The sequence below is a fragment of the Aulonocara sp. 'chitande type north' Nkhata Bay genome, linkage group LG4 (assembly GCF_057382095.1).
Source record: "Aulonocara sp. 'chitande type north' Nkhata Bay isolate Kocher_YH1m ecotype deep benthic linkage group LG4, A_spYH_male_GT1.1, whole genome shotgun sequence".
Lineage (NCBI taxonomy): Eukaryota > Metazoa > Chordata > Actinopteri > Cichliformes > Cichlidae > Aulonocara > Aulonocara sp. 'chitande type north' Nkhata Bay.
Genome location: NC_141347.1, coordinates 23,607,064 through 23,628,040, shown reverse-complemented (window position 1 = coordinate 23,628,040; position 20,977 = coordinate 23,607,064). Strand labels below are relative to the sequence as shown.

At 41.1% G+C, this 20,977-nt stretch overlaps 1 protein-coding gene across 3 annotated transcripts in view; it reads left to right on the top strand.

Moving 5' to 3' along the window:
• The first annotated feature begins 1,603 nt into the window (after positions 1-1,603).
• Positions 1,604-20,977, top strand: part of crebbpb (CREB binding lysine acetyltransferase b) — a 45,935-nt gene continuing 26,561 nt past the window's right edge. For all 3 annotated transcript variants that reach the window (XM_086289257.1, XM_086289256.1, XM_086289255.1), the window contains exons 1-2: positions 1,604-2,463; positions 18,296-18,885. In XM_086289257.1, the coding sequence (XP_086145383.1) occupies positions 2,379-2,463; positions 18,296-18,885 (675 nt within the window). In that variant the 5' untranslated portion in view covers positions 1,604-2,378. The remainder of the gene's footprint in view (positions 2,464-18,295; positions 18,886-20,977) is intronic.

Here is a 20,977-nt window from a genome sequence, read left to right as displayed (position 1 = left end):
GGGTAATTTTAACAATGTTGGAATAATACTTGCATGTGTGTTTAAAAAAAAATGTGTGCATTTGTAAAACTTTGTGATTGTGTGTATTTTGGAAGAGATGCTCCAATCCTAGCAGGAATGTGAACAGTGAGGCTTCAGTTGGTAGAGATTTAAGTTCCTTTTTAATCCAAACTAGCCAAATAAAACTGTGGAGACGTTGCAAGACCTCTCTGGTTGGTAGTATTGAAAAGTAGCCCGCTGTCGATCCCTCTAAGTTTTAAAGGGGGCCTATTATGCTCTTTTCTGGGTCATTATTTCGATTTTTGCACTCTAGTAAAGTAACTTTGGATGATTCACAGTTCTTTATCACCTTTACCCTACGCTATATGGACACATTACACCTACAAGAGCTGCTCAGCCATGTAAACTGATTTCATGAAGCTCCCAGTTTACAGTTTTTGTGCTGATGTTAATGCAAGAAGAGGTTTGGGACTCTGCAGTTACTGAGTCAGCAGTAGAAAGTGTCTGAAACCTGAACTTTGGGCTTAAAGTGAATTTTTTTTTCTTTTGTACATCAACCTCATTATTCAAAACTTTTTGGTTAGTGTGTCTGATATTGTAACATAAAACAATTATATATGAGAGAAAAGAAGAAAAGCATAATGGGTCCACTTCTATGAACTGTTGCTTTCTTTGGATATGTTTTTGTATATAGCACGCTAACAGGTGAAGTTAAATTTAATAATAAATAAAGTCAGTTGCTGGGAAATGTTGTCCTAATGAATTTATAGCCTGTATACTACCAGTGATAGATTGAAACAATAGACGTACATGGTACAAGTTTTTGTTTGTTTGTTTTTTACTTTACACTTACCCTCAAATGTATTTCATAAGCAAACTGTGTACTTTCTAGTCCAATGCATTTAACTGAGTGCAGCTTTTTAATTATATTTCTTAACTGATTATGCTATCCACCAATACAGGCAGCTACAAGATTTCATGCAACTTAAACATTGGTGCATCGATACACATTTATAACAAAGACATAAGCTCGACTGTGTGCTTGGCTAGTACTTCATTGTAGTTTTCTGTTTTCTAGTTAGTTTATATATATATATATACACACACTCATACTCTGAAAGGTGCTTCTTCCCAAAAATTAATCATCTACTTTCACACTTCACAGAGAATCTTCACTTGATTTTTATATAAGTAAGTAGACATAAGTTTGATGGGATAATATGTAAGTTTTTAAAACCTTTCCTGTAAGCACCAATAGTCACATACTGGTTTATCATAGCTTGTGTACTTGATAGTGTATTCGCTAAAAGTAAAGGCTGCTTTATCTGTTTCTATATAACAGTGTATAGCATTGACTCGCGTTTTAGCCTGCGAAATACAAAAAAAAGTTCCATTTCAGGTAGCGACTGTTGGGTGTTTGAAAAGTTTGAAACAGGTAGCTCGTTTTTTCTGTGTAATCCACCCCTAGAGGCAACTTCTCGTACGTCCACATGACGCACGGTGGGGACACAGGTTTACGTCAGGGCGTCAGCGCGCCTCCCCCCTCCCCCCACAGTCTAGCTGGGAAGAAAAAAAAAACTTTTTTGTATCGGAGGAATCAACAGCCGCCATCTTGACGCGGCTCATAGTCTGGATTTCGGGGGGAGCATTAAATTAAAAAACCGATCGGAGCCACACGGAGCGGACTCAAACGGCTTTTTTCGTGCAGAAAATCGAAGCGTGAGCTCTTCCGATTAGAAATAATGCAAATATGTGAGGGCTAAGTGGGGTTTTGTCGTCTCGAAAGCCCTCTGTATATTTGATTTCCCTTTTAGAGAGCGCCGCTTCTCGCCGTATCGCCGTCCCGAGACGCTTTATTTATCGGGAGACAGCGACCAGAAAAATAATCCGTCTCATAGAAAATATTTTTCGAATTTTGATCTTTTTATTTAAGCCAAAAACGGAATTTATGGCTGCTCGTTTCGACTGCGAAAAAAATGATTCTGTGCGGACGTGAAATCGGCGATCTGCGGAGAAAGGGATTCGCTTATGCTTCGTGCCATATTTTATGATTGATTTTTATTTATTTTTCTCGGACTGAAATAATTTTTGGACGTGATTATTGAGGATAATTATGTGGGTGTTGGGTGTTGGATTATCATGGGGTGATCTTAGGTGGCGAAGCGTGGCGCTGTTGCCTATCTTTTGAAATCCTTTTTCTCCAGGCGGCGTTTCGCCAGTCTGCCAGTCAAAGAAAAGGAGGAAAAAACTGTTAAATTGCTCCTTGGCGCCTAACAATACAAGTGACCAGCGACTGCAAACCGGGGGGCGAAGATTTGGACTGATTTCTACTTTTATTCGTCGGTGTCTTTAAGCGCTTGTAATATTTGCCGACGAGGATGGCTGACAATCTTATGGATGTGGGACCCCCCACTGCAAAGCGACCCAAGATCAATTCACCTCCCTCAGGATCAGATGGCCCAGGTAAGGACAGGGCATTGTTTTTAGTGTACCTGTTGTGACGAAGGTGTAGTAGTAGTAATAGTGGTAATCACAGTTTTCAAGCTACACTGTGCACAGTTTGTGCCCCTCAACAGAAGTGAACGCATCATCTATGTACAGGAAAGCGGTCACTTGAGCGGACTGCAACTTTTCACAGGAAAACAGCACATGGTGATGTTATAGGAATAGTTTGCTTTAATCTATAGATCACAAAATAATGGCTGTAAAAGACAAATGGCGTAAAAGGGGCTCAAGCTCAATGCATTTCCATCACACGAGGTTTTCAGCTGCTCAACAGGCAGAATTTGCTCCCAACTTTTCAACCTTTGTTGGGATAAATGTTAAATGCCTCAATTGTGTTTTATCATCATAATATATCTTAAGATAAGGAAAACTACAGGGCTCTGGCAGCACTGATGAAAATGCTGCTTCGGTGTCTGGAGTTGAATCGCACTTTGTGTCGTGCTCCTTAACACTGGAGCCGTGCAGATTCGTGACAGCACAAGCTGTTGATAAACCTGCTGTTTGACTGAGTGATAGTCGGACTGCCAGTGAAAGATCAGGTCTTCCTCACATGCTGAAATAGGTTTTTTGCTTTAAGTTAGTTTAGAACACGAACTGGACAGCAAACTTTTCTGCTGTTTTTTTTCTTCTTCAGGGAAGCATATTTGCATATCCTTTCCTGTTGTAAAAAGCTATCATGGGGAAGTCTGAGGCGTTTAGAGGGTAGCCCAATGGTCTGCCTGTTAAGCGGTGAAACCTGAAGAGCAACTTTGCTGATCCTACTCGAGAAAGGACTTTCGAATAAGACGGAAGGACTTTTTTTTCTTTCCTTTACACGGCATGCCTCCTCCTTACAGGTTATGTCACCCTGTGATTTGTGTTTGTGGTTAGGAAAAGAAAACATAACAGTCTATTGGCTTGTTTGATATGATGAGCTTACTTTTTTATTTTTGTCCCATTAAAATAAGAAACGAACGCATGACTATAGTAACAATGCAAGGATTGCTTCGCAATTACATGGGGACTTTTTAAACTTGAGGACATCCTTTCTTATTATGTCTCTTTAAGGTACACCTCAAATAGTCCAGTTGTATTGAAAAATACACTTTTGAATCAGAGCTGTGGAAAAGTAATATGCACTATTTTCACTTTGCTGAAAAGCTACTGCTGCAGAAGTACTCTGTATATACTTTCCATCTGTATACAGTGTAGTTGTCTACCAATTTAAGCCTTGATGACGTTAAGGGTTTACTCGTTGTAAGCATCAAAAAAGCATGTAGGGTCTTATTTCAGTGAAGACTTGCATTTCATTGCTGGGTTTGCATTAGTTAATCGATTCCTAATAAGATTCCTAGGTAATGCTAAGAATCTTAATCTTCAGGTGGCTTATTAAGCTGAAGCATCAATTTTCAGGAATATGTTGAGCTGTCAAACTTAGAATGGTGAAATGAGCTGCTCATATATTAAAATGCATGGCACTAAGGTGCTACCAAAGATGTGAAGGGGAAAGAACACAGCATGTTGTGGAGATAAGCAAAAAGAAAACCACCAAAAAATACACTGAGCAGAAATTAGGTGTAGCTTAAGGGGAGTGATAAAACACAGTCGGGGTTAATGTAAAAACTAATCTCCAGGTCGCCTACCCAGAAGGGTAGCGGGAACCTTCAGATGTTTCTAAATCTCCCTGTGGGAAGCACTTAAGTAGAGAATCTCTTTAAGTTTGAAATGCAATTTTTTTTTGGGAATGCTCAATAAGGTTTAAACCCATGTAGGTCACCCACCCAGAAAGGTGACCGAAACATTCGCTGGGCAATAAAGCAGCCCTACCTGGGGCTTCTTCCTCCTCCACTGCAGTTGGAAACTATCTGTTTTAGTTGATGTTCACACAAAATGTATGTTTTTAATAAGCCATTGTAGGATGTTTAGTGTTTTCCACAGGAGCAGTAGAGATGCAGGTAGATGGTTGCGCACCCATGTTTTCTTTAAAGAATTATTAAATGTTATGTTTCAAGAGGTGTCCCTTTGCATGTTTAAGTGGGGCTATATGTTAAAAATAAACAGGGCAATAATGAGCTGCATCTTTCGGATATTTCTGTTCTGCTGGTTGGATTCAGCATAAAGATTTTGCTCAGCAGCCACCGGGGGTTTGTTGCAGGAGCGCATCAAGCATATTTCCACACTCTTTGGGTTCTGCTTAGGGTGGACACCCCTCCCCCTGACCAGGAGGACCACTGCAGCAGTGCTAAACAGCTAACCCTCATATTTCCCTGGTTTAAAGGGAAACATGAGGGTTAGCGGTGTAGCAGGCACACAACTTTTAAATTAAGAGCAAGGCGATCGTCCACTAGTAAATCAATAGAGGAGCGTGTCACTCGTGGTGCAACACTCATTTTCTCTCGGAGACCTCCTCTAGTTTAAATTGTGGCATGCTCGAGGGATAAAGACCAACTGTAAAAAAACGATTGTTCTGTTGCTCGTCAAATAAACGGAATTCATATTAATTCCAAAGTAAATTGTGTGAATGCAGTCCATTCAAATTTCAACGCTAATTACTGACTGATCATTTAAATATTGTGGGGCTTCAGCGTGTTTGTCCAAATCATCCTGACTGTTATTTACACATTATATTGCCGACTGAGTCACCTTGGTAACTATTATTAGTAGTTGGGCCGATAGGAACGACATCACCCTATGCCACATCAAGCCAACTGTGTACAGAGCTGATGTTCACAGGCACAAATTAACAAAAACATCAAATACTGCTAATGTGTGACTTTTTTGTTTTTGTTTTTGTTTTTTCCCCCATGGTGCACTACTCTCTTGTCAGTATGTGCCTGTGGCTTCAGGCCAGTGTCGCTTGTTTTCATTTGTATGACTGAGTGGGCGTGTCAGCACCACAGGCAGTAGCAGCCATCTTCAATCCTACCGCTCACCTAACGGGTTTCTCTCTTCCTCTTTCTGGCCTCGGTGTCTAGGAGACTACCAACTCCTGGGTGTATTGGTAGTGTTCAAGAGTGCTAAAATGTGCTTTTCACCAACCTCTGGATGTGCTGGCTGATGTCTCGTGTGGCGTAATTGGTGGAGATGAGAAGCAGGTGTGGCACTGGATCGCTAAAATCCTCTGAGAAAGTATTTTCAGCAGTTTAATTCATTCAGTTCCTTGCCCCAAAATTAATAAAAAAATTTATATTTTGTGATCTTAGATCGTTTTGCCCAGAAATTTTCTTGTCCATTTCTCTAAATGGTTGCGGTTTTTATAAACACACGGCCGCAAATGATTGCAGCCCCAGCTTTACATGTTTCGTGGGCAGCTAATTTTGAACATCTTGAAATCATCATAGTTCTTATAAAACACCATATTAAAATTTTTACAGTTGCAGTGCCACTCAAATGAGTGGAAAACAGCCCACTCGCACGTTTTCTCTTCACATACAACAGTACGTTTCCTATATTTCTTTGTTTCATCAGTTCAGAGGTTTTCTTTGATCATCATACCTAATTAAAAGGGAGCAGATTGTCATATTGGTCTTTTAAACAAGATTTAAATGTATAATTAACATAATAAAAATAATTGGTACAGAATACATTAACAACACACAAACAGTGTTTTGTCAGAGGTCATACAAGATGTTAGTAAGTATCGTGCTCTCACTATGTACCTATAATTTTTATACAAAAAACTTTGGCGTATGTTCAAATAGAAATCTTTTAGAAACAAGTTCTGTCACTCTGCAGCCATGTTGGTAACACCTTGGGGCAGTTATTTAGAAATAATAAGAATAAGCCTCTAGGTGTTGTGTGCCATGGGTTTTATGATAACAATGTTACAAAGGAAATGGCAAGAATAAGCAGCCGAATGAACCCATTGTATGTTCTTTGGCCAGTTTTTTGAGTGTGTGCAGTAAATAATTTTTCCCATACACCCCTGTTAAGGTCTTCCCTTTGCATTGCTCACACTCTAAAGCCCCTTTTCCGTTAGTACCTACTCAGATTGACTCGGATCGGCCGGTTTTCCATTATGATCTAGTACTACCTAACCACATGCGTGGTTGTCGTCATTGCAAAGTGTTCGAGCGTACTGCGCCATAATTAATATGCGACATGAACGCTACAAAAAAGGTGGACGTTGAGGCAAGAATATACCTGCAGCTCGGTCTGTGGTGGGTTTTTTTTTTGGTTTTTTTTTCCTTCTTGGTACATATTTCCCTCGTTGCCGGGTTTCAAAATTGGCAGTTTTAACTTTCGTGAACTTAGATACTGAGTAGACTCTAATGGAGAAGGGCCCTTGTCCACTAGTAACTACTTGGGTTGACTTGGCACAGCTTGAATTATTTTTTAGGATTTTCCATTAGGTGATGGTACCAGATACTTTTGTAGTGCCTACTCAGCTGGAGTTCCAAGTGATCTGAAAATTTTATGTCAACAGACTGCATACCACGGATTGGCAGAGGTGCCATTTGATGAGTCTTGAGAGTGTCTCCTTCACGGAAATCAAAACCGCCATTTTTAAAAACCCGGAAACGAGCACAAAAAATACTGACAAAAAGCCGAGCAGCAGGTACACCATTACTTCAACATTCTGCTTTATTGTGGCGTTTGTTTGTTTGTTTGTTTTTGTTCTTTTGTGCCTGTCCCGTTTGGCTCTTTTGCCATCAGAATTGTTGTCTAAAGGCAAAGAAAGATGCCCAATGGATTTACTTTACCAAATTGACCATCCCAGCCTTGCCATAATGGTCCATTTGATTCACCTTTTATTGTTTATTTTATTTTCACTTACTGAATATGGGACAGACTTGACTGGGGGAAAGAAGGGGAGAAAGAAAGAGGGAAAGAGAAACAGCTGAGAAGAGGGACGGGGGAGAAGGGCAAAAACCAAAAACCAACAGAATGAGCAGAAAAATAAAAAAAAGGAAAAAAAAATGCATATATCAATCACCTGGGTCACCTGCTGAGAAAGAAAAAAGAAAACAAGCAGAAGAGAACAAGAGTAATAGAATAAACAACATCACAATGATATATGGGAATATGACAGTAAATATTAAATATTAAACATTATTGTGCAGCACATAAGATCAACAGAACACAGTGTGCTTTGAGGTAGGAGCCAAAAAGGGTGTAGTTTGTGGGTGTGATCACCCGTGTGTACACCTGTGAGCATGGACGCGTTTGTTTTTTGTTTTTTTAAAAGGTTCCTTCATGTAATGATCTGCTAGAGGGTGTGGGGGGGCCACAGCCCCGTCCTCCAGGGCATGAAGCAGGTATGGAGGAGATCAAAACTCCAGACATCCAGAGGCCCCCAGAACACAAGAGACCAAGGAAGACCAACAGAGGGGCAGCCGCGCCACTATCCCAGTAAGAGCTGAGGAGAGTCCCAGATGAGGGCTCACTCAGCAGCCGCGGAGCAGAAGCCAGGGGGAGTTGCAGTGACGCGCCCGTGAGGTCCGCCGGCAGCCAGCCGTGCCTGAGTGACCGAGCCCCAGGCCGAGAGGCCGGGGGCACCCCACCTCCGAAGTGGCCCGAGCAAGCCCCAGGCTCCAGGCCCCGATAAGCGGCCGCCAAGGAGTGAGCCGGTGTGTACCTGGACGCCCACCCCCGGACACAAAGAACCACCAACGCACCGATGTCTGAGGGAGTCCGCCACTGGCAGGGGAAGTGGTGGTAGGGGGAGATATTGTGGCGTTTGTGTCACATACAGATAACGTCACGGGACTTTCGGCTGTGTTGCTATAATGACCCCATGGACATTAGGTGGTAAATGATTGTAATGGAAAACAACCAATACCGGTTTGAGTTTTGTCCAACCTCCTCGCTTTGAGCCAAGTAGGAACTAGTAGACAAAGGCTATATGTGGGATGTCCAAGGCAGCAAGCTGAACTGAACAATGGGCTTTGGCTAAAATTTTCATTTTATTTTATTTTGTTTTATTTTTTAGTCAATGTGTGTGAAGAAGGCAAAATTGCTCCATTTTCCTCATTTATAAAGTCTTGATTTCATTGTTGGTTTATGTCATTTTTTTATTTTATTTTATGTTTGTATTTATTTTTAAAGAGCTGTAGTGGCTTCATAGTGTAGTGGTTTACACAATTCCCTAACATCCGTCATTCAATTCTGCGAGGAGAGACGGATCCCTTTGCAAAAGGCATCCAACGCTACCCGCTGTGGTGACACCTTGTGTTATCTTTTAGTAGCTTTTTTATTAAGGCAGTATTCGCATGTTGTGGTTGCCAGTGCCGCAGCATACACGATACATTTGTCGTCAAACTTGGTGCACTCCAAAGTTTCCTCCCTTTCAGGAGGTTACCTACCTTAAAGGAGGAACTATAGGAAAAGCAGCTTTTCATATCAATGGTCACTAAGTCATAAAAACTGCATTTAGCGAATTATCTGATAATAGAGAAAATTGATAAATGCCAGATAAAAAGTTTGGTAACTGAATAAAAATAAATCTAGAACCTCCTGCAGTTTATACTTCCACTCCACATGTGCAGTTTCACAACGCAACTTTAATTTACAACAAGTCCAACAAAATTGAGGCCTCTCATCAGAGTGTTTGAACAAATGCCATGCTAATTGATGGTGTATGGACAAAGAACAAAGCACAAACGCAGGTCGGTTCCTGCCACAGAACATTGGCTGAAAAGGCACGCAGTGATTGCTGCTACAGTTTAAGTTACCGCAAGAAACTTGTTAACTTGTTGGCGAACTTGGGTTCTAATTCACTCACATGTTGCCTGCATATCTAGATTAGATTAGATTAGATTAGATAGAACTTTATTAATCCCTCGGGTGGGTTCCTCTGGGAAATTCGATTTCCAAAAAAAAGCACAGCACCGACAGAAGTTACAGAGTTACAGAATATTTTATACACACACACACACACACACACACACACACACACACACACACACACACACACACACACACACATATATATAAATACAGAGACAATATAAATAAAATATACGAAGGGGATAAAAAGAATAAATAGGAATAAAAAATAAAAATACAAGTGAATTGCACATTTCAAGTATTGAGGTCTATTTGCACCATTGACTATTTACAAAAGTGTTGCACAAAAGGTATTTCACAGTGAGGTGAAGAGGCACTACAGCTTAGTTGTTCCCCCCTCCTTTGTCCTCCTGTTTCCCCTCCCTCTCCCCTCCAGAGAGGAGTTAAACAGTTTGATAGCGTGTGGGACAAAGGAGTTTTTAAGTCTGTTAGTTCTTGTCTTTGGGAGAAATATCTATAGCTGATATAGCTCTGCTGTTTATCCAGCGTTAGAAAGACGCCCCATATCCACATTATCATGTTGTTGTTTGACTGCTTTTTGCAGCGTGGCGTTCTTTTCGTGCTGATGTCTTTTTACTGTCTCACATTTTCATTTTTTTCAGAAAAGTCGTCTTTCCTTGTTTCGGCCTTACATGCGTTAGGCACATAACCATGTTGGCTTGGAGTGATTGTGTAGATAACAGCTGAACACATTTTACAGTCTTTACTTCACCCCCTCTGCAATTAAAACAACAATCTTGTGACTTTACTTATTTTGGAAATTATTGCACTTAAATGAAAGGGGGACAAATGCCCACACAGCTTTGAGCCATCTAACGCGAGCTTGCCTGTGATTACCTGTTTTCCAGAAATTGTAATCTCTTCGCAAGAACTAATGACACTGTCTGTATGTCCTGATTTCTAATAAGCATTTCTATTGTGCTATATTCCTTTTTTGATGAGAGGGGACGCTTCAGATCCAGCTCAATTTCTACAACAGATGCTGGAACCATCTTAGCTGGATGCAGCTGCTGTTTATATGACCCAACACATTGGTATAAGTCAAATTTGTTAAGTTTGCAATTAAAACAGTTTTTGGCTATTTTCTCTTTTTCATAAAATGAAGCTGCCAGTAGGGCAGGGCAGTATGACCAAAAATATTTATCACGATATATATTTGAAAATTTGCGATAACGATATAACTGACGATATAATTGACGTGAGAGAAAAAATACTTTACAACTCCACAACTTTATTACTGCAAAAAAAACCATCAATGTATTTTCACTTAAACAAACAGCTGTTTTTTATGTGCATTAAAGCTAAATAAAAATTTAACAGTGAAAATGCTAATTCCTTGCTGACCGTTTAACCAAAAGGCATTTCCAGTGGAATTTGGCCGACATATCCTGAGCATAACCATGTATAATATCCACAAAACTTAAAAAGAGGTTATACACACACACACACACACAATATGGTAATACAGTGGGGCAAAAAAGTATTTAGTCAGCCACCGATTGTGCAAGTTCCCCCACCTAAAATGATGACAGAGGTCAGTAATTTGCACCAGAGGTACACTTCAACTGTGAGAGACAGAATGTGAAAAAAAAATCCATGAATCCACATGGTAGGATTTGTAAAGAATTTATTTGTAAATTAGGGTGGAAAATAAGTATTTGGTCAATAACAAAAATACAACTCAATACTTTGTAACATAACCTTTGTTGGCAATAACAGAGGTCAAACGTTTACTATAGGTCTTTACTAGGGGTGCAACGATATTCGTATCGATATTGAACCGTTCGATACAGTGCTTTCGGATCGGTACGCATATGTATCGAACAATACAACATTTGTAATTTATTTTATCAACTTTCCTTCTGACGATGCTGTCTGTGTTGAGCGCTCAGTGAATCTGCGTTCGACTACTCCGCCTAGGCTGCACTGTCGAGCGCAGATCCACTGAGCGCTCAACACAGACAGCATAGTCAGGAGGAAGAGCGCAGGGCAAGCTAGCAAGACAGAAGTTAAGCTCTCCTTGCAAGATGGACCTCCCCCACCCTCATTCAGATCTGGCGTTTGGAATTATTTTGGTTTTCATGTGACGTATGACCCTGAAGGTAAGCGAGTCATGGACTAAAGTAAAACAGTATGTTGGATGTGCCATGGAATGCTTAATTACATTGGTGTGAATTAGTGTGTTAGCGCAGTTAGCTCGTTAACGTGTTGGCCGTCTAGCCCCATGCACGGGGTGATCGGCGGTAGCTCGTTAACGGAGATTTGCCGTGTTGTGGCGTTAAGGTCATTTCAACGAGATTAACCTGAAAGCACTAGTGGGAACACAACGAATATGACTGCACATTTACGCCGACATCATCCTAGTGCAAAGACAAAAACAACAAGCATGCTACTAACTTTAGCCGAGTCATTTAGACAGCTGTTAGCACGTGATTCTCCTTATGCTGCTGAGAATATAGCCCAGAAGAAGCGGATAGTATAGCTTTTATTTTGGAAAGAGACATTTCTCTGTAATAAACTCTCTTTTCCAAAGATGAGTGATTCCTCAATCAGATACAGGGCTTGCAAAATCGCTAGCCCGACGTCCCAGAGCTAGCGATCTTTCCAGTCGGGCTACAAAAATCTCTCTGCCCTGCCCGTCGGGCTATTGTAGGAAAAATATATGTCAATGCTTTTGCATTCTTTCAGAAATGTAGCTGGGCAATTATGTCATTGGCATCGGTGAGCCACTGTCAATATGTGACATATTGAAATCGCGTTTGAATTTGCGCTTGTTTTTTTGCTTTCACTTTGCAATGACAGCACTGATCTGTGAGTGATGATAATTTGTGCACCAATTCCTCTGACATCGTCTTATTAATCGTTAGCTTACTATGCAAACATGACAAGTGAAATCTCCCGCAGCTTAAACATGTGAGAGGTTGATTGCGCAGAGAATCGCTGAGCTTATGTGAGTCCGTGTGTAAAAGTAGCAGGATTTATATTTCAGCTCTGCTGAGCCAAATAAGACAGGTCGGGGTGAAGAAGTGACAGCCAAAGAAAAGCTTACCACAAAACGGAGAAGTTATGACAAATGAGACTATAAGGCAAAAAGAAAGTGCAGCTTTATGGTTTCATGGACAAAAGAATTTCTGTGGCTGCAATATGACGAGCTAAATAACCAGGGGTGCACATAAGTGGTCCGCAGGTGCGCATTCGCTGTCAAAATAAAAAACGCGCACAAGGGTTAGGGTTAAATTTAAAAACTGTACTTTTGAGTTAAAATATATATTTATAATTTTAATAAATGACAAATTAAAAAGGCATGAACATTTTTTTGTATCGAAAAAATATCGAACCGTGACACCAAAGTATCGAACCGAACCGTGAATTTTGTGTATCGTTGCACCCCTAGTTTTTACCAGGTTTGCACACACAGTAGCTGGTATTTTGGCCCATTCCTCCATGCAGATCTTCTCGAGAGCAGTGATGTTTTGGGGCTGTCGCCGAGCAACACGGACTTTCAACTCCCGCCTCAGATTTTCTATGGGGTTGAGGTCTGGAGACTGGCTAAGCCACTCCAGGACTTTCAAATGCTTCTTACGGAGCCACTCCTTTGTTGCCCGGGCGGTGTGTTTTGGATCATTGTCATGTTGGAAGACCCAGCCTCGTTTCATCTTCAAAGTTCTCACTGATGGAAGGAGGTTTTGGCTCAAAATCTCACGATACATGGCCCCATTCATTCTGTCCTTAACACGGATCAGTCGTCCTGTCCCCTTGGCAGAAAAACAGCCCCATAGCATGATGTTTCCACCCCCATGCTTCACAGTAGGTATGGTGTTCTTGGGATGCAACTCGGTATTCTTCTTCCTCCAAACACGACGAGTTGAGTTTATACCAAAAAGTTCTACTTTGGTTTCATCTGACCACATGACATTCTCCCAATCCTCTGCTGTATCATCCATGTGCTCTCTGGCAAACTTCAGACGGGCCTGGACATGCACTGGCTTCAGCAGCGGAACACGTCTGGCACTGCGGGATTTGATTCCCTGCCGTTGTAGTGTGTTACTGATGGTGACCTTTGTTACTTTGGTCCCAGCTCTCTGCAGGTCATTCACCAGGTCCCCCCGTGTGGTTCTGGGATCTTTGCTCACCGTTCTCATGATCATTTTGACCCCACGAGATGAGATCTTGCATGGAGCCCCAGATCGAGGGAGATTATCAGTGGTCTTGTATGTCTTCCATTTTCTGATGATTGCTCCCACAGTTGATTTTTTTCACACCAAGCTGCTTGCCTATTGTAGATTCACTCTTCCCAGTCTGGTGCAGGTCTACAATACTTTTCCTGGTGTCCTTCGAAAGCTCTTTGGTCTTGGCCATGGCGGAGTTTGGAGTCTGACTGTTTGAGGCTGTGGACAGGTGTCTTTTATACAGATGATGGGTTCAAAACAGGTGCCATTCATACAGGTAACGAGTGGGGGACAGAAAAGCTTCTTACAGAAGACGTTACAGGTCTGTGAGAGCCAGAGATTTTCCTTGTTTGAGGTGACCAAATACTTATTTTCCACCCTAATTTACGAATAAATTCTTTACAAATCCTACCATGTGGATTCATGGATTTTTTTTTTTCACATTCTGTCTCTCACAGTTGAAGTGTACCTCTGGTGCAAATTACTGACCTCTGTCATCATTTTAAGTGGGGGAACTTGCACAATCGGTGGCTGACTAAATACTTTTTTGCCCCACTGTATTATGTTGAAGCACGGCACGTATTACTCCGCGAGGCTCCTAACTACGGTAGCCATAATTCAATTGTCACAGCCAGTTATTATGAATACAGAATTTGTGAAAAGACGAAATGATTAAAAAAAATAATTCCCCTGCTGTCATGCAAAAACACCCCTTTTGCTTTACAGTGGGATGAAAATGGAGCCTTTGGGGAACAAGATCTTTCTAGAGGAAGTAAAGTTCACAAGTTTATAGTAGGGAAACCTGTTAAAGGATAATTAACAGTTGATTTTGTCTCCATTTCACTCATGGTCTCTTCATTGGTTTGTTTTCGGCAGCATGAAATACTTTGCTTTTAGCGTTGGCTCTCTGTTACACAACCTGTGGCTGCAGTACATGTTTTAAGAGGCATACAAGTCCATCCATCCATCCATTTTCTTAACCGCCTATCCCACCTGTCTGCGGCCAAATTATATTCATTTAATTAGGATGTTTTTCAAACACTTGCCATACGTAAAGCCTTTCTAATGGTTATAGGGGAGCTTGTGTCCTTGTGCTTTCATCTGGTTTGCAGTGCAAATTAATTACTTAATTACACTTAATTACTTTGATTTTCTCCATACACGTTTATCCAGGTTTCTTATAAATCTAATGTTGCTTTAGTACTGCTGTAATTGCTCAGATTTTTTTTTTCTTCCTTTGTTGTTAGGAGAAACTGAAGCACTTTACAACTGTCTGCTACCAGATGAAGAGAAATTAAAGATTTTAATGTGACTGCTGAAAACCTTTTGGGTGAATTATAGCCGATCGTAGTCTGTCGTCTCCAGAGAGAATAGTGTGGGATGGTGGGATTCTCTGAATAGTGGTTACTACCATTTCCCACTACTTGGCATGTAGTAGTAGTAGTCTGCTTCAGACCGTACTTTTTATTTTTTGGATATGGTCATCATATTGAAGGTCTTAAGCGAGGCCTGGGTGCTTGCTCTTTGCCTACACCTAGTTCACATAGTTTTCTTGGTCCACCAAGTCTTATTCCTCTAACCTTAAGCTTACCTCCGGTATTTTATTTAATGTTTGTGACTAGAATATTTAAGCTTTTTGTAGTATCTGCCACATATCATTGAGGAACAGGTTTGATTATACTCCAGTCGTAATTACCTAGTGGCCCTAGACATTGAGCCAGGCGTGCGTGCGGGTGTGGTTGTGGTGCTAGTAAAATGTTTATTGGCTGGCGTTCACAGCCACGCTCACGCCCCTACGTTAAGGACCTTGGCATAAATGCGATTTGGACTATAACCTTCATTAATGTTATCTGTGTGTTGAGTATTCATGTTTACTCATTCTTTGCACCACGAGTGCTCTGAGTTTCAGAGCAAAAGCTCCCCTCTGTATGATTTTTTTTTTTATTTTTTTGTACTCAGTGTTACTGTAAGGTCACAGCTGGGGCTGTGTTACTTTATTATTTTACTTTTAAGTTTGCTGTGTGTGAATGTAAACATTGCAGACATGCAAGAGTTCATCTGCAGTTTAATTATTTTCTCTGTTCAGCCTGATTGTTTCTAAACTGAAGGTTAGTCGGTGTGAAATTTCAGAAATGCCCGCTAATTGTCTAAAGTATTCACTCACCTATACAAATCATGGAATTCAGGTGTTCCAATCACTTCCATGGCCACAGTTTTAAAGTCAAGCACCTCGACATGTAGACTACATCTACAAACATATGTGGAAGAATGGATTTCTCAGTGAATTCCAGTGTGGTACCATGATGGGATACCACCTGTGCAACAGTTCAGTGATGAAGTTTTCTCACTACTAGATATTCCACAGTCAGCTGTTAGTGGTATTATAACAAAGTGGAAGCGATTGGGAATGACGGCAACTCAGCCACAAAGTGGTAGTCACATAAAATCAGAGAGCGGGGTTACTGGATGCTGAGGTGCATAGTGTGCACAGGTTGCCAGATTTCTGCAGAGTCAGTTTCTACAGACCTCCAAACTTCATATTTGGAAGAATGGCCATCCAAACCTTACATCACCAGTACAATGCTGAGCGGCAGATGCTGTGAGTAAAGCATGCTGCAGATGATCCGACTATGTAATAATGGAAATGGGGCTTTAGTTTCCAGTAAAAGGAACTCTTATCGCCTCAAAGACATTTTTGACAATTTTATGCTCCCACCTTTGTGGGAACATTTTGGGGATGACCCATTTCTGTTCCAGCATGACTCCTCAGCAGCACATGATGCAAGGTCCAAAAAGACTTGATTGAACATGTTTGGTGTGGAAGAACTTTACTGGCCTGTACTGATTCCTCATGGATCACCTTTGGGATGAATTAGAGCAGAGACTAGGAGCTAGGCCTTCTCATCCAACATGAACATCTGTTCAAATGCACCTCTGGAGATTGGTCTAAAATTCCTAAAAAACACACGCATAAGTTGAAGTTGTGAAAACCCCCTCAAAGGACTCTACATATGCTTAAAAAGGAAAAATGATTAGGTTATTGTTTTGTATTTTTATGGCTCCATAGTCTAGTGATTTTCACGTGCTTCTAACAAGCAAAAGATCCCCTGATCACTCCCAGGAGGGAGACATCAATCTCTTGAGGGTTGTGTCACAAAAGGCATTCGGTGGAAAAATCTGCCAAATGAAAATATGTTGAGCCACCCACTCTGGTAGCCCCTTCTGATTAAGAGAGCAGCTAAAAGTACCTTTTATTGTTCAGTAACTTCCATGAAGACATTGATTCACTCTAAACCACTATGTACTTTCCCCCCATTGTTTTCTGAATGAATGAATATATAAATAAATAAACGAAACATTGCTGATTTCCTTTTTTTTGTTTTTTTTTTGCCTGTCCCGTTTGGCTCTTTTGCCATCAGAATTGTTGTCTAAAGGCAAAGAAAGATGCCCAACGGATTTACTTTACCAAATTGACCATCCCAGCCTTGCCGTAATGGTCCATTTGATTCACCTTTTATTGTTTATTTTATTTTCACTTGCTGAATACGGGACAGACTTGATTGGGGGAAAGAAATTGCTGATTTCCAATAAAACCTTGGGCGATAATGGACGATATTTCTAATGTAAAAGAACAGAGCTTCTATACAGCAGGGCTTGCAAAATTTCAAAATCACTGGTAGCCCTTCGGGCAGGCACTCTTCGGTTTTTGGTAGCCCAAAATAAATTTAAGTAGCCCGAATAAAAAAAGAGATAATTTTTATTGTATAATATTGTGAAGGAAACAAAACATCAATCAAAAAAAAATTGTTAAAACACAAATTACAACAACTGTATAAAAATGGCAATCATCAACTCAAATATCTGGTTTTAAAAGTTTCTGTGAACTTGTAAGAACTGTGTGGAACAGGGGTGGGCAATCCCAGGCCTCGAGGGCCGGTGTCCTACAGGTTTTAGATCTCACCTTGGGTCAACACACCTGAATCACATGATTAGTTCATTACCAGGCCTCTGGAGAACTTCAGGACATGTTGAGGAGCTAATTTAGCCATTTAAATCAGCTGTGTTGGTTCAAGGACACATCTAAAACCTGCAGGGACACCGGCCCTCGAGGCCTGGAGTTGCCCACCCCTGGTGTAGAACTTGAATCAGTCTGTGTCAGATTCTGAATCTGAAACTTCCACTGAAGTCACGGATGAGAAAATGCCACTCGACGTTGAGGGCATAGCATCTCCTTCATCGGCTTTCTCTTCCTGTGCATTGCCCTCCATTTCACTGCTCTTTGTTCTTGTCGGGGTTTTATGATCCAGGTGTCTTGAACCTTTCAAGAAAACATCCAGAAATGAATAGACTTGTCAGGGCAAAAAGATTCAACTGTTTCCCCATTAATGGAGAGTTGCATGCAGTCATTTAGTGTTTCAGGGTGTAGAGAGGTACGATGTGTTGTCTTCACTCAGTTCATGCAAGAATATCCTCTCTCACAGATGGCTGTTGATGGAATAAGTGTCAGCATTAATTTCACCACCGCTCTTTATACACAGTTTGTGCGATTGCAAAATGAAAGTGAAAGCAAAAAACAAGCGAAAATTCAAACGTGATTTCAATACATCACATATTGAAAGAGGATCATTGATGCTAATGACATAATTACCCAGCTAAATTTGCAAAAGCACTGACACATTTTTCCTTCCTATGATAGCCCGACGGGCAGGGCTGAGATAGATTTTAGTAGCCCGACTGGAAAAAACGCTAGCCCCGGAACGTCGGGCTAGCGGTTTTGCGTGCCCTGTACAGTCAGCTAATAACTAACTGGTAGCTTATTGACTAATTCTTGTTTTCCTTTCTCTCTTCTTTAGATCTTGTCTCACTGTTTGACCTGGAAAATGACCTTCCTGATGAGCTCATACCCAATGGAGACTTGGTAATGGGAATGTCCTCTAATGGTGGCCCAGGTGCTGGTCCTGGTCTTAACTCAGTGGTTCCTGATGCTGCTGCGAAGCACAAGCAGCTGTCTGAGCTCTTGCGACCGGGAAGCTCAAACAATTTAGGAGGTGGCCTGCCACAAGGAAGCATGGTGGGAAACCAGCTAGGTGGTGTGCATGGTAAAAATACACTAGGGCAGGGATCCCCCAATCACCAGTCTCCCCAGGGCCAGAAGGGAGGTCCAGGACAAGGCAATGGAAGTGCAGGCATGGGCTTCAGCCAGCCTATGGGCCAGGTTCATGGTGGCATGAGCCAGACAGGACAAGTGATTAATGGGGCTATGGGACCAGCAGGGCGAGGGAGACCTGGTCTTGGCATGCAGTACCAGGGCCAGCCCATGCAGGGGACACAAGTGGGTGCTGGAGCTGGAAGCAGTGTGGTGGGAGATGCACTCACACAAGGAGGGCCACAGATGGGTGCGCACAACACGATGAGTGCACAGCAAGCAGGAAACATGAATAAGGTAAGGTTTGAAACTCTGCTCAGCTAACTTGAATACCATATTTTTCAGATCATAAGGCCCGTTAAGCGAAACAAAACAACCAGATAAGTCAAGCTTTACTCAGCTCATTTTTCTTGCTTCCTCCACTTCCGTACCATTGATTCATTAATGTTGAATTCTCTCGCAGCTGCTCTGTTCACATGTTTTTGCAGTATATTAATGACTAACCTCGTGTTGTGAATGGATTATTTTAGCTGTTCTCCTGACTGAAGTTTGGTCCATTTACAGCATCCTGCCATGCGATTGCATTTGTCGCTAACCCTCACATTAACTTTTGAGTGGAAAAAAGTTATCATTCATCCTCCAGCTTCACTATCGATATAACGATATGTATCAGATGACGATATAAAAACGTCTATCGTTTCATTTTACGCTATTGTTTGTTTCGTGGTGTCGCAAAATAAACTGTTTATGGCAATATTTGCCACTACAATGACCAATTGTAGTGGCAAATATTAATTTCCTAAAGTTCTCTCTTTCTCTTATATTTAATATAACCACACTACGGACGGACAAGTGCCTGTTTTTATGCGTTGTCGTTAGCAACAACGACAGTAAAACATCGCGTGTCCGCTTGTTTATTTTCCACATAAACCTTTCACAATAAAGCTCAAGATCCTGTTGAGACTTTTCAAAATAAACTGAACCATGTGAAAGATTATGCAGTGTTTACGGATGAGAAGCAAAAAAAGAGCCGTCAGAACAGGCTTTTCCCCGCAGCACCCTGTGTAATAAATACTCACAAAGAAAACGGCGGACGTTACAACGTATGTCTAAAAATGTATAGCTTCATGCATCGGTTAAAACACTCGAATCCAGGTACATGACGTGCAGCTGGAAACACTTCACGCAAGTCGAGCTGCCCGAGATTCACTTGAATTTACAGAAAATGATAAATTTTTGTGATTTATATCGTTATCAGTAGGGCTGCTCAATTAATCGAATTTTAATCACGATTACGATCTGGGCTTTCAACGATCATTAAAAATGACTGAGCCGATTATTAGCCCCTCCCTCATTTATCCGCGACACCTTAAAGGCCGGTCCGTGAAAATATTGTCGGGCATAAACCGGTCCGTGGCGCAAAAAAGGTTGGAGACCGCTGATTAAGAGGACCCGAGGGAAGCTCGGAAAGCTAAGCAGAAGTTATTTGGAGAGGAGAGTGACTGCCGTTGGCTGAAAAGAGAGGTTAAAAAAACTTCAGTGGTGTTGCACACTATTTTATATTATTTTTTAAAGTCATTGTTAACCCTTTAAAGCCGGTCAGAGCAGCACGCTCCATTTTGTGTAACTATTTTTTAAATCCCTGTAGAACCTGAACCGTGTAAGCTAGCACAATAATTTGTTTTGCATATGAAACCGGAGGAGTTGTACTTACATCTTATGCCATCAGCTTGTCCTTGGTCACGGTTTCCTTCCACATAAAGTTTTGCAAAAATTGCATAAAAAGCGCTTGCAGGAACAAAAACATAATATTCCAGAAACACGCTTTGCCGATCCGATCAGCTGTTCGTAACACTTCCCACAGTGAAACAGACATCAGCGCGAACTGTCGCATGTCCGCCTTTTCCTGGCCGAAACCGGAAGTGACGTCATTTTCGCGGAAATTGTAGTTTTTTACTTGTAGGCCTTAAAAGCCTATACTGGTCATGTTTGACTTTTCTGAATAGTTGCTGGGATGCTTAGAACTCGAATTGCACTGCTGGAAATAGTTTATTTTGATGCACCTGCTGTTTTCTTTGCAAATTTGCATCATAAGATTGTTTTTTTGTTTTTCCTGCAGTATATAAAAATTGGTGTATCTCCAAAATAAAACTATGAAGACACTCAAAATAAGTTTCCTGTTATTGTAAACTATTTTTTGCAACTTTTTTGTATTTAAAGCTTTGAGGGATAAGCCTCTTAAATTTCTCCAAGTAGAAATATATGTAAAAAATACAAAAAACGATTTTCAACTTATTTGTAGTTTATTGCACCTTTTTTGCAATTAATGTAGTTACTATGGACTTAATGCATACATATTATTAAAATATGGGCTATAACAGTTGTATAG